The 15,065-nt window shown below is 47.0% G+C and overlaps 1 protein-coding gene across 3 annotated transcripts in view; it reads right to left on the reverse strand.

Moving 5' to 3' along the window:
* The window catches only part of PKHD1 (PKHD1 ciliary IPT domain containing fibrocystin/polyductin), a 1,008,258-nt gene that overhangs the window by 216,843 nt on the left and 776,350 nt on the right, over window positions 1-15,065 (reverse strand). For all 3 annotated transcript variants that reach the window (XM_073674041.1, XM_073674039.1, XM_073674040.1), the window contains one exon: window positions 12,402-12,550. In XM_073674041.1, the coding sequence (XP_073530142.1) occupies window positions 12,402-12,550 (149 nt within the window). The remainder of the gene's footprint in view (window positions 1-12,401; window positions 12,551-15,065) is intronic.

Here is a 15,065-nt window from a genome sequence, read left to right on the forward strand (position 1 = left end):
CTGTGAGGAAGATGCAGGCGGACATGTTAGGTTGCCTTGATCCAAAGGTGGTGCTATCGATGTCGGACAGCGCTCAACACCAGCTGGTGTTTCCACCTCCAAAGAAAATGATGACCTGCCAATCACGCTGGCTGTAGCGGGTAAAGAGGTGGCAGGTCTGCGTCCCAAAACAGGTGTGACTGCTGTCCCCCCAGTCACAGAGGATGAAGAGGTCGCGGATACACAAGATGTGGCAGATGGTGGTTGGCCCGGCCTGCTAGGCCGCATTGTAGCACAGTGAGCTTCCCACTGCAACTTATGCTTCATATCCATGTGCCGGTTCATGCATGAAATACTCAAACTATGTATTTTTTGGCCTCTACTTAGCTTTTGCTGACAAATGTTACAGATAACACGAGTTGGGTCATCCTTATCGATCTGAAAAAATGCCCAGGCTATGCAAGGCTTAGCACCCATGTGACCTGAAGAGCCACCACGACTTGTGGTCAGAGGCAGAGTTGTGTTTGAGGATGCAGTTGTTGACGTGCTTCCAGCACTACGTCTCTGTCCAGGAAGGCTCAACCTGACCTCGTCGTTACTAGCATCCTCCTCCACCTCCTCTGCTGACCTCATCGACTGGCTGACTGTGGGTTGACAGTAAGTGGGATCTCCAACCTCGTCATCATCACCCTGTGTGTTATCACACCCGTCGTCCTCAGAGCCAACCTGTTCCTGCCCTGACAAAAAACTCAAGTTGTCGCTCCAATCAGGTATTTGAGTCTCATCATCGTCTTCCTCATTGTCTCCACCAACAGGAGTTACAGTTTGGGAATGAGGGTCTACATTATGGTCAGAACCTTCTGCGTCTGGTCCTGGATCCGACTCATAAAGATTCTGGGCATCAGTGCAGATCATTTCCTCGTCTGGATTCACAGAAGCGCTGGAGTCGACCTCTGATTCCCAGGCTATAGTATGAGTAAACAGCTCTGCAGACTCAACCATCTGTTCTACCTCATACTCAGACGGGCAGCTGCAGACTTGGGAGCTGTGAGGAAGCAAGTGCGATTGGGGTGACACCTCTGAGGACTGGAGTATTTGTGATGTTGAAGTTGAGGTGTAGGAGAGCCCACTTAAAGGAGCACTTGATATCTGTTGAAGCACCTGCTGTTTTTGTGCCTCATCTGGAATTTGTAGCGATTGGCGTGGCCATAAGAAAGGGATCTTATCACATTGTCTGCTAAAAGAAGTAGACATCTTAGTTTGGCTGGAAGATGGTCTTTCTTCTGCAGATGTTACTGCTGCTTTAACACCTACCCCACGGACACAACCTTTTTTTCCCTTCCCAACACGCCTATTCCCCTTTCCACCAGCAGCAGGCCTTTTTCCACTCATTTTGGTGGTTAACTAATTGACAATTCTGGAGTTGTTTGCACAAAAAACAATGGATGGGAACCAAGCAGAGCTGAGTTGCCAAACTGTGGTATTAGCCCAAAAGTATTGGCAGGGTTAGATGCATATAAAAATTATATTGAATTTGCAACCTGGTGGAGGTTAGTATATGTTATGCACACGCCCGGGCTAAGCGGCGTGTGCGTGTGATTGGTAGTGATTCCACTGGACCGTGCCGGAGAGTGAAAGCCTGGAGGGGCGTGACTAGGTATTCACCCGATCCGACCTGGGTCGCACGACGGCATACGACGCCAGTGCACCAAGGAGGAACCGAGCAGAGGGACCAGGTGCTACTCCAGGACAGACCCCGGACACGGCTGTTGACCCACACAGGGGAATACAGGAACAGGCTGGTAGGCTGGCACACAGACTGGTGGGTATAGGCAGGCACGACTGGTATGCAGGCAGGCGGGTATGCAGGCAGGCACAGCTAGAGTGCAGACAAGGCTGAGCAGGGAGGACAGGGCTCTGTTCACACGGAACAGACAGGAAGGGAAAGACAGAGCCAGATACTCACACAGTACTTGCAGAGACAACAAGCAGGAGTTAGGTACGAGTTCAGACTCTGCAGAAAAAGGAAGGGAACGGACATAGAGGCAAAACAGGTAAAGGACAGGAGAGAGTTCAGACTGGAACTGAGTGTACGGAGGAGACCGACACTGCAGAGGAATACAGGAGCGGGTCAGGGAATACGGCCCCCAGAGAGGCGGAACGAACAGGCAAGGAGCGTGTTCAGACAGGACAGACCAGACACAGGAGCGGGTCTAGGAGATCGGCCACTAAAAGGCGGAACGAACAGGCAAGGAGCGTGTTCAGACAGGACAGACCAGACACAGGAGCGGGTCTAGGAAATCGGCCACTAAAAGGCGGAACGAACAGGCAAGGAGCGTGTTCAGACAGGACAGACCAGACACAGGAGCGGGTCTAGGAAATCGGCCACTAGAAGGCGAGAGGAACAGGCTAGGAGCGAGTTCAGACAGGTCAGACAAGATACAGGAACGGGTCTAGGTAATCGGCCCCTAGAAGGCAGGAGGAACAGGCTAGGAGCGTGTTCAGACAGGACAGACAAGAAAACACAGAAAGGACTCAGTTCAGACACGGGAGCAGATACCGCAAAGCAGGAGACATACAGGACTCAGTTCAGACACGGGAACTGATACAAAAAGCAGGAGACAAGAGACGGGACCTGGCACCTTCAGAGTGCAAGCACACACTGAAGGAAACACTATGCTCAGGCAGGGATAGAAGGGAGCTGCTGAGCTATATACCAAGTGACAGACAGCAATAGGCTGAGGACGCACAAGGGGTGTGACCCACAGCAGGTACAAAAGGCAGGAAGTGATCGGGCGCCGCCCTTAAGCAGCAGAAACAGACACAAACAGACAGCATGGAGGGAAGCCAGAGAGACATTCTGGACAGGAGATCAAGTGCGCCCTCTTGCACAGTGGGAGATGGACCACCATGCAAGGACGCCGCCAGGTATGTTACAGTACCTCCCCCCTTACGACCCCTCTTCTTCAGGCCTGCCAGAATCTTCCGCAGGGAATTCGAGGGCCAGTCGTTCACTGGGTTGGAGGGGGACAGAGACTTAAGGGTAATCTCTGCTTCGAGGTACATCTTGTCAAGCTCACAGGAAGAAATAGACGGGTTATCAGGTACATAATGAGGAAAAGTCACTGTCTCTTTGTTATCTGGTGGTATCCCGGAGGATTCAGGAAACAACTGGAGGTCCTCCGCCGGGTCAGAAGAGTGCAGAGGCTCAGAGAAAACAACTGCTTCAGAGTACACTAGGTCGGACTCACTGGAGGAAGCAGGCGAGGTATCGGGTACCGAGTATAGGAAAGTCTCTGTCCATTCACCACCAGGTGGCACCCCGAAGGGTTCTGGAGACAGCTGGCGGTCCTCCGCCTGGTCAGAGGGGTGTAGAGACTCAGGAGTAACCTCTGCTTCGGAGTACACTAAGTTGGACTCACTGGACGAAGCGAGCGAGGTATCAGGTACAGAGTATAGGAGAGTCTCTGTCCTTTCGCTACCAGGTAGCACCCCGAAGGGTTCAGGAGACAACTGGAGATCCTCCACCTGGTCGGAGGGGTGTAGAGACTCGGAGGTAACTACCACTTTGGGGTACCCATTGTCAGGCTCACAGGACGAAGCGGACAAAGTATTGAGTACCGGGTGTAGAGAAGTCTCTCTCCATTTGTCATCGAGTGGTATCCCGGAGGGTTCAGGAGGCAACAGGGGATCCTCCGCCAGGTAGTAGAGGTGCACAGACTCTGAGGTAACCACAGCTTTGGAGCATCCTTGGACATGCACACCGGTTAAAGAGAAAGAAGCATCTGATGCCGGGTGCAGGAAGTTCTCCTGTGTGGAGTCTGGATGGGCAGAAGTCTCTTCGGCCAGGAGAACTGGTGCACTACCCACGCACATTACCCATTGGGGTTTCTCCGGGATACAGGGAGATGAAGCTTCAGTAGGGACTTCAAGGTTGGGGTCAGGAGGTCTCAGGGAGGACAGACCCTGGCGTGACGGCTTGCCTCTAAGTCTAGCACGTCTGGACTGCCTCTTGAGGTTGAGAGAAGTATTCCGGAAAGCGTAGTCACCCTGTGAGGATTCTGGGTGGGCAGTAGTCTCATTGGGCTGGAGGACTATTGCGCTACCCACACACATTACCCGTCGGGGCTGCTCCGGGATATTGGGAAGTGAAGCTTCAGCAGGGGCTTCAGAGTTAGGGTCCTCGAAGACCATACGAAAGGCCACCAGGAAGGCCTGCAGGTCAAGGATGACAGGATCCCATGCTTCCCATAGGGGGGTGACCCATTTCAAGGCATCACCCGCTAGGTAGTCAATCATAAAGGCCACTTTAGCCCAATCGGAAGGAAAATAGAGAGGGTAGGCCTTAAAGTGTAGCATGCATTGCTCCACAAATGCACGACACTGTCTTGGATCCCCATAGTAACGTGGCGGATCCGCAGGAACGAGGGCTGATAGATCCATCTGGACGGGTGCGTAATTCGCCTGGAACTCAGCTAAAGGGGGAAAAAAATTTATTTATTTTATTTTAATGCATGTATTCGCTGGAAAAACTTCTCAAAGAGCGAAGGCCGTGGGGCTCAACGGGAACCATGGCCTGAGCATGCTGTTATGCACACGCCCGGGCTAAGCGGCGTGTGCGTGTGATTGGTAGTGATTCCACTGGACCGTGCCGGAGAGTGAAAGCCTGGAGGGGCGTGACTAGGTATTCACCCGATCCGACCTGGGTCGCACGACGGCATACGACGCCAGTGCACCAAGGAGGAACCGAGCAGAGGGACCAGGTGCTACTCCAGGACAGACCCCGGACACGGCTGTTGACCCACACAGGGGAATACAGGAACAGGCTGGTAGGCTGGCACACAGACTGGTGGGTATAGGCAGGCACGACTGGTATGCAGGCAGGCGGGTATGCAGGCAGGCACAGCTAGAGTGCAGACAAGGCTGAGCAGGGAGGACAGGGCTCTGTTCACACGGAACAGACAGGAAGGGAAAGACAGAGCCAGATACTCACACAGTACTTGCAGAGACAACAAGCAGGAGTTAGGTACGAGTTCAGACTCTGCAGAAAAAGGAAGGGAACGGACATAGAGGCAAAACAGGTAAAGGACAGGAGAGAGTTCAGACTGGAACTGAGTGTACGGAGGAGACCGACACTGCAGAGGAATACAGGAGCGGGTCAGGGAATACGGCCCCCAGAGAGGCGGAACGAACAGGCAAGGAGCGTGTTCAGACAGGACAGACCAGACACAGGAGCGGGTCTAGGAGATCGGCCACTAAAAGGCGGAACGAACAGGCAAGGAGCGTGTTCAGACAGGACAGACCAGACACAGGAGCGGGTCTAGGAAATCGGCCACTAAAAGGCGGAACGAACAGGCAAGGAGCGTGTTCAGACAGGACAGACCAGACACAGGAGCGGGTCTAGGAAATCGGCCACTAGAAGGCGAGAGGAACAGGCTAGGAGCGAGTTCAGACAGGTCAGACAAGATACAGGAACGGGTCTAGGTAATCGGCCCCTAGAAGGCAGGAGGAACAGGCTAGGAGCGTGTTCAGACAGGACAGACAAGAGAACACAGAAAGGACTCAGTTCAGACACGGGAGCAGATACCGCAAAGCAGGAGACATACAGGACTCAGTTCAGACACGGGAACTGATACAAAAAGCAGGAGACAAGAGACGGGACCTGGCACCTTCAGAGTGCAAGCACACACTGAAGGAAACACTATGCTCAGGCAGGGATAGAAGGGAGCTGCTGAGCTATATACCAAGTGACAGACAGCAATAGGCTGAGGACGCACAAGGGGTGTGACCCACAGCAGGTACAAAAGGCAGGAAGTGATCGGGCGCCGCCCTTAAGCAGCAGAAACAGACACAAACAGACAGCATGGAGGGAAGCCAGAGAGACATTCTGGACAGGAGATCAAGTGCGCCCTCTTGCACAGTGGGAGATGGACCACCATGCAAGGACGCCGCCAGGTATGTTACAGTATAAATGGACTAATAGAACAAGTCCCACACACTGCTACAAGCCGAAATATTTTTTCAGAGCTAGATGCAGACAAAAATTCTATTCAATTTGCAACCTGATGGAGGTCAGTATAGATGGACTAATAGAAGAAGTCCCACACACTGCTACAAGCCGAAATATTTTTTCAGAGCTAGATGCAGACAAAAGTTCTATTAAATTTGCAACCTGATGGAGGTCAGTATAGATGGACTAATAGAACAAGTCCCACAAACTGCTAGAAGCCGAAATATTTTTTCAGAGCTAGATGCAGAAAAAAATATATTGAATTTGCAACCTGATGGAGGTCAGTATAGATGGACTAATAGAATGATGCTATGCCCAAAAGGTTTTACTTCACTAGGTGCAGTAAAAAAATTGGTATTCTATACACAGGTGGTGTAGCTTGCAACACAGATAGGTTACTCCACTGACTAACACACACTGCAAGAGGCCAAAAAGGATTTGCTTTGCTAGATTTAGCCAAATGCTGTGAAAAAAACTTGCACAGCACTGGCACAGACCTGCCTGGCAAAAAGTGATAGGAACTGATGTAACCTAGTCCTGAAAAGGACTGCAATTACAATTAGTCTTTACTCCCACAATCTATCTATTTAAGAGCACAGACCTGCCTGATAAAAGTCGTAGGAAATGCTGTAACCTAGTCCTTAAAAGGACTGCAATCACAACTATTCCCTACTCCCAAGCTATCTGTAGATTTGTGCAAAAATTGGCTTGAAATTAACAAGGTATAGCGCACACAGCAACAGCGGTGCAGTCTAACACGCAGCTGCAGCAGTGAGAAAATGGTGGCGACGGGGAAAATGGCTGGGTCTTATAGGCCAAGGACATGTGACATACACTGCCAATGACACATGCCCTTGCTTGTGTGAAAAAAAGCAGTTCGCTCCGTGTGTGCGCTGCTGATAGGCTGACAGATTGCACCTCCCCACTGTAAATGCGGGAAAGAGAAAAAAAAATGGAGATCTTCATTATTTCTGCAGAGATCCATCCCCTGCCCCTCCCCCCACCCCACTGTACACTCAAACTGCGTATTAACATTAATTTTCAGCATTACTGAGAAAAAATCCAGTTAGGATTTTGGTGCACGAACAGTTATCGAACATAACCTCGAACAGACGAATTTTTCTCAAATCGTTCGTGTTCGCCGAACGGCTCGAACACCGCCCAAAACACCTCGAATTTGAGATTGGCGAACAGTTCGAGTCGAACAACGCTCATCTCCAATCATGAGTATGGTGACTCAGTGGTTAGCACTGTTGCTTTGCAGCACTGGGGTCCTGGGTTCAAGTCTCACCAAGAATGACATCTGCAAGGAGTTTGTATGTTCTCCATGTTTGTGTTGGTTTCCTCTGGAAACTCCAGTTTCCTTCAATGCTCCAAAGACATATTGATAGGAAATGTAGATTGTGAGCCCCAGTGGGGACCGTCATAAGAATGTCTGTAGAGTTCTGTGGAATATGATAATGCTATACAAGTAAATGAAAGACTTAGTGAGTGACTTTACACTTCAGAAGTTTACATAGCTAGTGCCAACCCTAAGACTATGTTCCCACGATGAGCTTTTGGAGAGTTTTTGATTTTGCAGATTTTCTGCACCATTATTTCACCCATTAAATATAACAGTTTGCTTGCATTTGTTAGCCTAAAGAAACAAATAAAAAATCCTCTCAACCATGAACACGTAGATCAACACTTTGACTATGTTGACTACCTATCAACTCATGATTAGAGATGAGTGAACCCGATCTTAAAAGTTCCGGGTTCGTACCAGATAGTTGGTGTCCGGTGCCAAACTCCGAACATGGACTTCTCTTGTAAGTCCGTTGCAATGTTCGGAGTTCCGGGGGAAGTCCGGGAGGAGAGGAGAGAGAGAGAAGTTCAGGTCCATATTGTCCATATTTGGTTTTTGGTTGAAGTTCGGGTACATTTCTGGTACCCTAACCAAACTTTTGGTTGGGTACCAAAACCCTAACTCCCATGGTTCTGCTCATACCTACTCATGATTGGAAAATCAAAAACTCTAAGATCCAGATTGTTTGTTGAACCATTTACATCCGACCTCTTTATTAAAAAAGATAAAGGCATGTTCTCAATGGGATAGTAATGAAGACAATATTGTAAGATCTTTGCCTTGACTCCAATTGAACCTACTGAGAAACATGCGTCCCTCCAATGCGAGTTGGCAAAATTATTTTTGTAAAGTATTCATGAATGAAATCCCGTTGTTCTTGGGAATCTGGCTGCCTCAATATCCTGTTTGAAATACAGCTGTCTATCTCTGTAAGATCTGTAGACATTTTGTATGATTGTTCTACCTCCTCCTAAAGTCCCATCTTATTAGTGCGGCTCCTTCAGAGCAAAAACAGACAGATTTCCAAAAAAACTCGGAATCAAAACAGAAAGAATGAAAAGAAAACAAACCAATAATGTCCCTATCCTACGATAACACTGGAGTTTCTGGTATTTGCCAACCTTGGAGAAAACTCAAAATAAATGAAGGAAATGTGTATCTCATTAAATGCTAATATTTGGAAAAGAAGAATATGATGAAATGCTTCCAATTTCTTCTTACAAGAACTCTGCAAATAATTTTCAGAGCTTTTCTTGTGTCTAATTTTGGACCCTTTGAAGATCTTCCTCATGTGGGAAAGAAGATAAAAATAAGACTGCAGGAATCTCCAAATCTTAGTGAAAATCTCAGATTCGGTAGCAAAGGTCAGATCCGAGGTGCCTTGTTACTTTGAAGAAATATGTTACGGATATTGTCACGGATGTTTTAGATGAGGCGGTTATTGACATGGAATAGAAATAAGAAAACAAAAAGATAGAACTTGGAATTTTGACCCTGGTTGATCGGAAAACATTTTTCAAAATGCCGTGTATGGAAAAGTAAGCGAATGAAATGGATTGCAACAAAATTATTGAAATCTGTCTTTCTTTTTATCTATCAGGGCTGGATTGGCCATTGAGCGGTGCAGCCTTGGGTTGCATCGATTTCGAAGCTACACTGTTTACAGTATGGGCATCCTCAGGACGCTGGGACTGGTGAATGCTGTTGAGCAGCACAGAGCCGCCAAGAATATTAGTGACCTGGAAGCCACCAGGGATGGGCAAAGATTCCTCAGGAATACTGCCAGAAGCTGGTGTCTGGTTAAAGCAATTGCATTGTAAGATACTATATTTGGTTACCCTCATTCATGCCCTTTCGTCTTATCCATCTTTTTACTTATTAAATTTGGGACTCCAACAAAAATACTTTCTGCAAAAATCTGTGTGTTATCTGCAATGCTGACAAATCTGTAGACTTTCTGAGGGGTTGAATACTTTTGCAGTGACTCTACACACACTACAGTGAGAAAAGTATTGAATGAAGAGGTGCGGGCAACCTTTATAATTCAGTCTCATTGCCGCCGGTGTATAACATCCAGCCTAGTTACAGAACAAGTCACTGAGTGCTGAGGAGCAGAGGGCAGAAAAGTCACCACCACTCTGCTGACCTCATAACTGCAGAGTCCAGACCTCCTCTGATATAACATCAGCACAAACACTGCGCCAACACGGGGAGCTTCATGGCCGAGCAGCTGCATGCAGTCATACATCACCGAGCATTGGATGGAGTGGTGTAAAGCTGCCACCACTGGACTATGGAGGAGATGTGTTCTGTGCGGTGATAGATCACACTTCTCAATCTGCGTCTGATGGAGGAGTCTGGTGATTCCAGGAGGACGTTACCCACTGACTGCATTGTGCCGGTTGTACAGGTAGTGGAAGAGGATAATACTATGAGCTTTTTATCAGGGGTCAGCATTGGGCACTTCGTTCCAGTGATGGGAAATTTTAATCTACAGCACAAGACATTGTGGACAATTGTAGCTTCCAGGTTTGGGGAAGAACCTTCTCTGTTCCCCATGACTGTGTCCAGTGTACAAGGTCCATACAGAGAACATGAGTGGCCGCACAGAGCTTGGACCTCAGCCCCATCCAACACCTACAATGGAGATTGTGAGCCCGGCCTCTCCCCAACATCAGGGTCTGACCTCACAAATGCTCTTCTGGATGAAGGGGCAAAAATTCCCACAGACGCCTCCAAAATCTTGTAGAAATCCTTCCCGGAGGAGTGGGAGCCGCTATCTCTGCAGAGGGGCGACTCCATATTAATGTCTATGGGTGTAGAATTGGAAGTCAGAAATGCCCCTGGTAGGTGTACTGAGGAGGGGGCACATACTTCTGTCTATATATTGTATATATTTTACAATATTTCCTATTGCAATCTGTTTTCATTTGCAACATGTGTTACAAAAAAAGATAAAAATCTGGTTTGTGTAGAGCACAGTATATTGTATTAATCTTCTTTCTTATACAGTACAAAGTCTAGGTAGAGTGCCATTACTTTGCCTTGAAAACGACATGTTATCTCCAGTATTATAAACAGATTGTCTATGTAACCTCGGCGTCAGAGAAATAACAGACTCCGAGCCATTTTCTGCTGCTTTTGTCATTTTTTTTTTGTCTTAGATTCCTGGCAGTATTTTATATTAGAAGGCTGCAGAACCCAGGACATCAGCGGGCGAAAGCGAGAACATAAATTTCTGCGGAGATTAAAGAGACATATACCTAGTTTCAGTCTTTGAGGCTTATAATTGCCTAGGAAAGAAAATGAGATTCTCCCTCGGGCTACTAGAAAATGGCATATTCAGGCTTAGATACAGGCAGACGCGTCTTCTGTCAGCCTTCCAGTTGTATCTGTATCTCCGCCGTCCTGTCAGTCCTGAAGAATGGAGACGCTCAGGATGAAAAAAAAAAAGTAAGATCCCAATAATGCTATTTGAAGTTCTAACAGCTACGGACTAGAAAAGTGTTGAATTTCAGCAAGGATATCAGAAAATACAGGACGTTAAATAGCAACCTGAAATATAGATGCAAAGGGAGAAATCTGCCGTATGATGGAAACCGCATATATTAAGGCTAGTCGAAATACCTGATTGTTGAAAATGGCAATTCATCGGAAATGTCGGAGTCTAGGGAGATGCCTGCTTGCTCATAAACCAATTTCATTGCTGACCCATTGCTTCCCGATAATGGCGTCTCCTTTAACTCTTACACTGTTGACTCCAATGAATTGAAGATCACTAGTGGTAGATATGAAAATTGCGGTGCCAAGACACAGTTGCTAAAGACATACTGCATAGAAAAGGCATTGATCCCAATGAATAGGTCTTAAATACTGCCCCAGTCTAGGAGTTGCTGGTGGTAGTGATGACTACCCACTATTCTCTAAGTGTAACCATTTTTGACCAATACAAGTTGAGCATCAATTCGAGCGTGTTGAATCCCAAACTTAAAGAAGCACACCTCACATCAAAATTTTTATCCTCTTGATATATTACAATCATCACATGATATAGCACTTAGGAGTAAGGAAATAATGGAGTCGTTGTCTCTTTTTTGTTGGTTCTCCAATAGAATCTGACCCCAAAAGTGTTACGTCACCCTTTAGGTAATTATAAATTAAGCGTTAAGAAGAGTAAAGATTGTTAGAGTTCTTATATTAATCTGCTAAGCTGTAATATTTGTTGAAATACAGTACAGACCAAAAGTTTGGACACACCTTCTCATTTAAAGATTTTTCTGTATTTTCATGACTATGAAAATTGTACATTCACACTGAAGGCATCAAAACTATGAATTAACACATGTGGAATTATATACTTAACAAAAAAGTGTCTTTAAATGAGAAGGTGTGTCCAAACTTTTGGTCTGTACTGTATGTCTTACACAGGTTCACAGCATATATGTGCGTATATGTAGAATATGTATTGACAGTACTCCAAGAGACCATGACTTTTTGACCATCTGAGAGCTGGAAGATGTGTTGACAGTACTCCAAGAGACCATGACTTTTTGACCATCTGAGAGCTGGAAGATGTGTTGACAGTACTCCTAGAGACTGTGACCTTTATGACCATCTAAGAGCTGGCAGATGTGTCGACAGTACTCCAAGAGACCATGGCTTTTTGATCTTGTTGGAAACAATGATTCTTGATTATTTACAACTGCATGTAAACATGCCCAAGTTTTGAACTGTTTGAACTGCTTGGTATAAAATCACGATGATGACACTGGGACTTCCCTCAGAGTCATGTTGAACTGACACTTAAGTATGTTGTCTGTGCGCTCTCCGGCCGTACCTACTGAACACAATCTAAAGAGATGAGCTTCTGTGGAGTAGATCAGACTACTCTAACAAGTTCAAAATCCCCACCCAGACTGATTTTAAGGGGGTGTCATTGGTAATATATTATCAGCATAGACCTCTCAACATGTAAATTGTATGATGAAGACATGAGTGGATTGTTGATGTTCTTTCCAGAGATTTCCTTGAAAATCACCTTTCAAGAGTATGTACAATACTTACCAATATTGTAACAGGAATGTACAACAACAAGTTCTGAAATGGGAAACACAGTGACTGTTGGACCACGACCCAGAAAACTGCCATCCAGATCTTTGAATAATGCTGCTTGTGCTCCAGAACATTCGGCAGATAATGGGCAGCTCGTCGTTCTGAAATGGAATAAAAAGGCCATGTAATTGCTGAATCCCTTTTCGTGAATTGAGGTTTCATATTTTTATATGAAACTGCAACATTTCCATTACTCCTTGGTTAACTTGTATCATCATGAGGTTTACCCCACTTATGTACCAGTTTCGTACACTAATGGAAAATATTAGGTAAGCAACCAATGAATGCGTATGTTATAGAGGCAGGTCATACTACTGGTCACATTACTGCTATAAGACCCAGGAGACTCATGAGGAGCAGTGTTTTTGCACCTTCAACTATGGGCCAAATTTTGACTATGGAGCCTTCCTTTCTTAATGAATGCCCTTTTCAATCCTGTAGAGACATATGTACCAGTGTGTATACCCTGGATTTTGTTAAGAAATCCAATTTCTCACAATACCAGTGAAATACATTATCCTAACATGTTAGTAAAAGCCTTGATAGTTCCATCACTACCACTGGGTGACCATGTAGATACACATATACAACCCCTGGCAAAAATTATGGAATCACCGGACTCGGAGGATGTTCATTCAGTTGTTTAATGTTGTTGAAAAAAAGCAGATCACAGACATGGCACAAAACTAAAGTCATTTCAAATGGCAACTTTAGGGCTTTAAGAAACACTAAAAGAAATCAAGATAAAAAATGTGGTACTTAGTAAGAGTACTTTTTTCAGACCAAGCAGAGGGAAAAAAATATGGAATCAGTCAATTCTGAGGAAAAAATTATGGAATCACCCTGTAAATTTTCATTTTTAAAACTAACACCTGCATCAAATTAGATCTGCTCGTTAGTCTGCATCTAAAAAGGAGTGATCACACCTTGGAGAGCTGTTTCACCAAGTGGACTGACATGAATCATGGCTCCAACACGAGAGATGTCAATTGAAACAAAGGAGAGGATTATCAAACTCTTAAAAGAAGGTAGATCATCACGCAATGTTGCACAAGATGTTGGTTGTTCACAGTCAGCTGTGTCTAAAACCTGCACCAAATACAAACAACATGGGAAGGTTGTTAAAGGCAAACATACTGGTAGACCAAGGAAGACATCAAAGTGTCAAGACCGGAAACTTAAAGCAATATGTCTCCAAAACAGGAAATGCACAACAAAACAAATTGTTACTGGTCCGGGTGGTGGAACCTCTGTGCTTCGGTGCAAGGAGGGACCAGAGGGGCGTGACTAAGTGCCTACTCGGCCCTGCCAAGGTCACACGGCGGCTTAGTCGACTCCGTGAACCAGGGAGGAACCGGGCAGGTGGACCAGGTGCCACTCTGGGACCGACCTTGTGTGAGAGCAGGTGACTCCCATGGGTCAGATTGGCAGGAACTTACCGGTACAGCAGATGAGCACGGCAGGCAGGCTGGCGGGTCGTCCAGGTAGATAACCAGGCAGGTACGGCTAACAGCCCGACCCGACAGGTGCTCCGGGTAGGCAAGCAGGCGGGCACGACAGGTAACTTGGCAGATGCTCCGGGTTGACGGGCATGGTAGGTAACTGGCAGGTGCTCCAGGTAGACAGGCTGGCGGGCATGGCAGGTAACCGGCAGACTGATGGGCAGAACTATAGACAGACTGGCGGGCTGGACTGTAGACAGACTGGTGGGCAGGACAGACAGACAGCGGGACCTAAGGGCTGGAGCAAGTGTTAGCACACTGAACAACAACCTTGCACAGGCACCTCCACATTGGAGGAGGTGCTTTAAATAGGGGAAGTCCTACGGCCATTGGCCGGGGACTTTTTAGGATGGCGCGCACGGCCCCTTTAAGAGGGAGGCAGCACGCGCGCGCTTGCCCTAAGCAGAGTGCCCGGGAAGCTGCGCGCAGTACGCGCCACAGAAGCTGCAGGACGGGAGCTGGAAGACGACAGACCAGGGGCGTGGCGGTGAGGGGAACGGCGTCTCTGCCCGAATGGGAGGAAACTGGAGTCAATGTCTGTGGCCGAACTGTGAGAAACCGCATAAAGGAAATGGGATTTACATACAGAAAAGCTAAACATAAGCCATCTAAACACCTAAACAGAAAAAAACAAGGTTACGATGGGCTAAGGAAAAGCAATCGTGGACTGTGGATGACTGGCTGAAAGTCATATTTAGTGATGAATCGCGAATCTGCATTGGGCAAGGTGATGATGCTAAAACTTTTGTTTGGTGCCATTCCAATGAGATTTATAAAGATGACTGCATGAAGAGAACATGCAAATTTCCACAGTCATTGATGATATGGGGCTGCATGTCAGGTAAAGACACTGGGGAGATGGCTGTCATTACATCTTCAATAAATGCCCAAGTTTACATTGATATTGTAGCATCGGCGTCTCTGCCCCCTGCCAGGCAGAGACGCCGTCCCTCTCACCGCCGAGCTCCCCACCTGGCGTTCTCCAGCGCTCCCCTTCCTGCTGCTGCCGGCGCGTGCAGCTTTCCGGGCACGGTGCTTAGGGCGCGCGTGCTCCCTCCCTCTTAAAGGAGAGTCTTCGATGAACCAGGACGAAAATCCTCTTCTGCCTCCTCTC

This window comes from Phyllobates terribilis, unplaced genomic scaffold (genome assembly GCF_046119375.1).
Source record: "Phyllobates terribilis strain yellow unplaced genomic scaffold, ASM4611937v1 Scaffold_3__8_contigs__length_932513732, whole genome shotgun sequence".
In the NCBI taxonomy this organism is placed as follows: Eukaryota; Metazoa; Chordata; class Amphibia; order Anura; family Dendrobatidae; genus Phyllobates; species Phyllobates terribilis.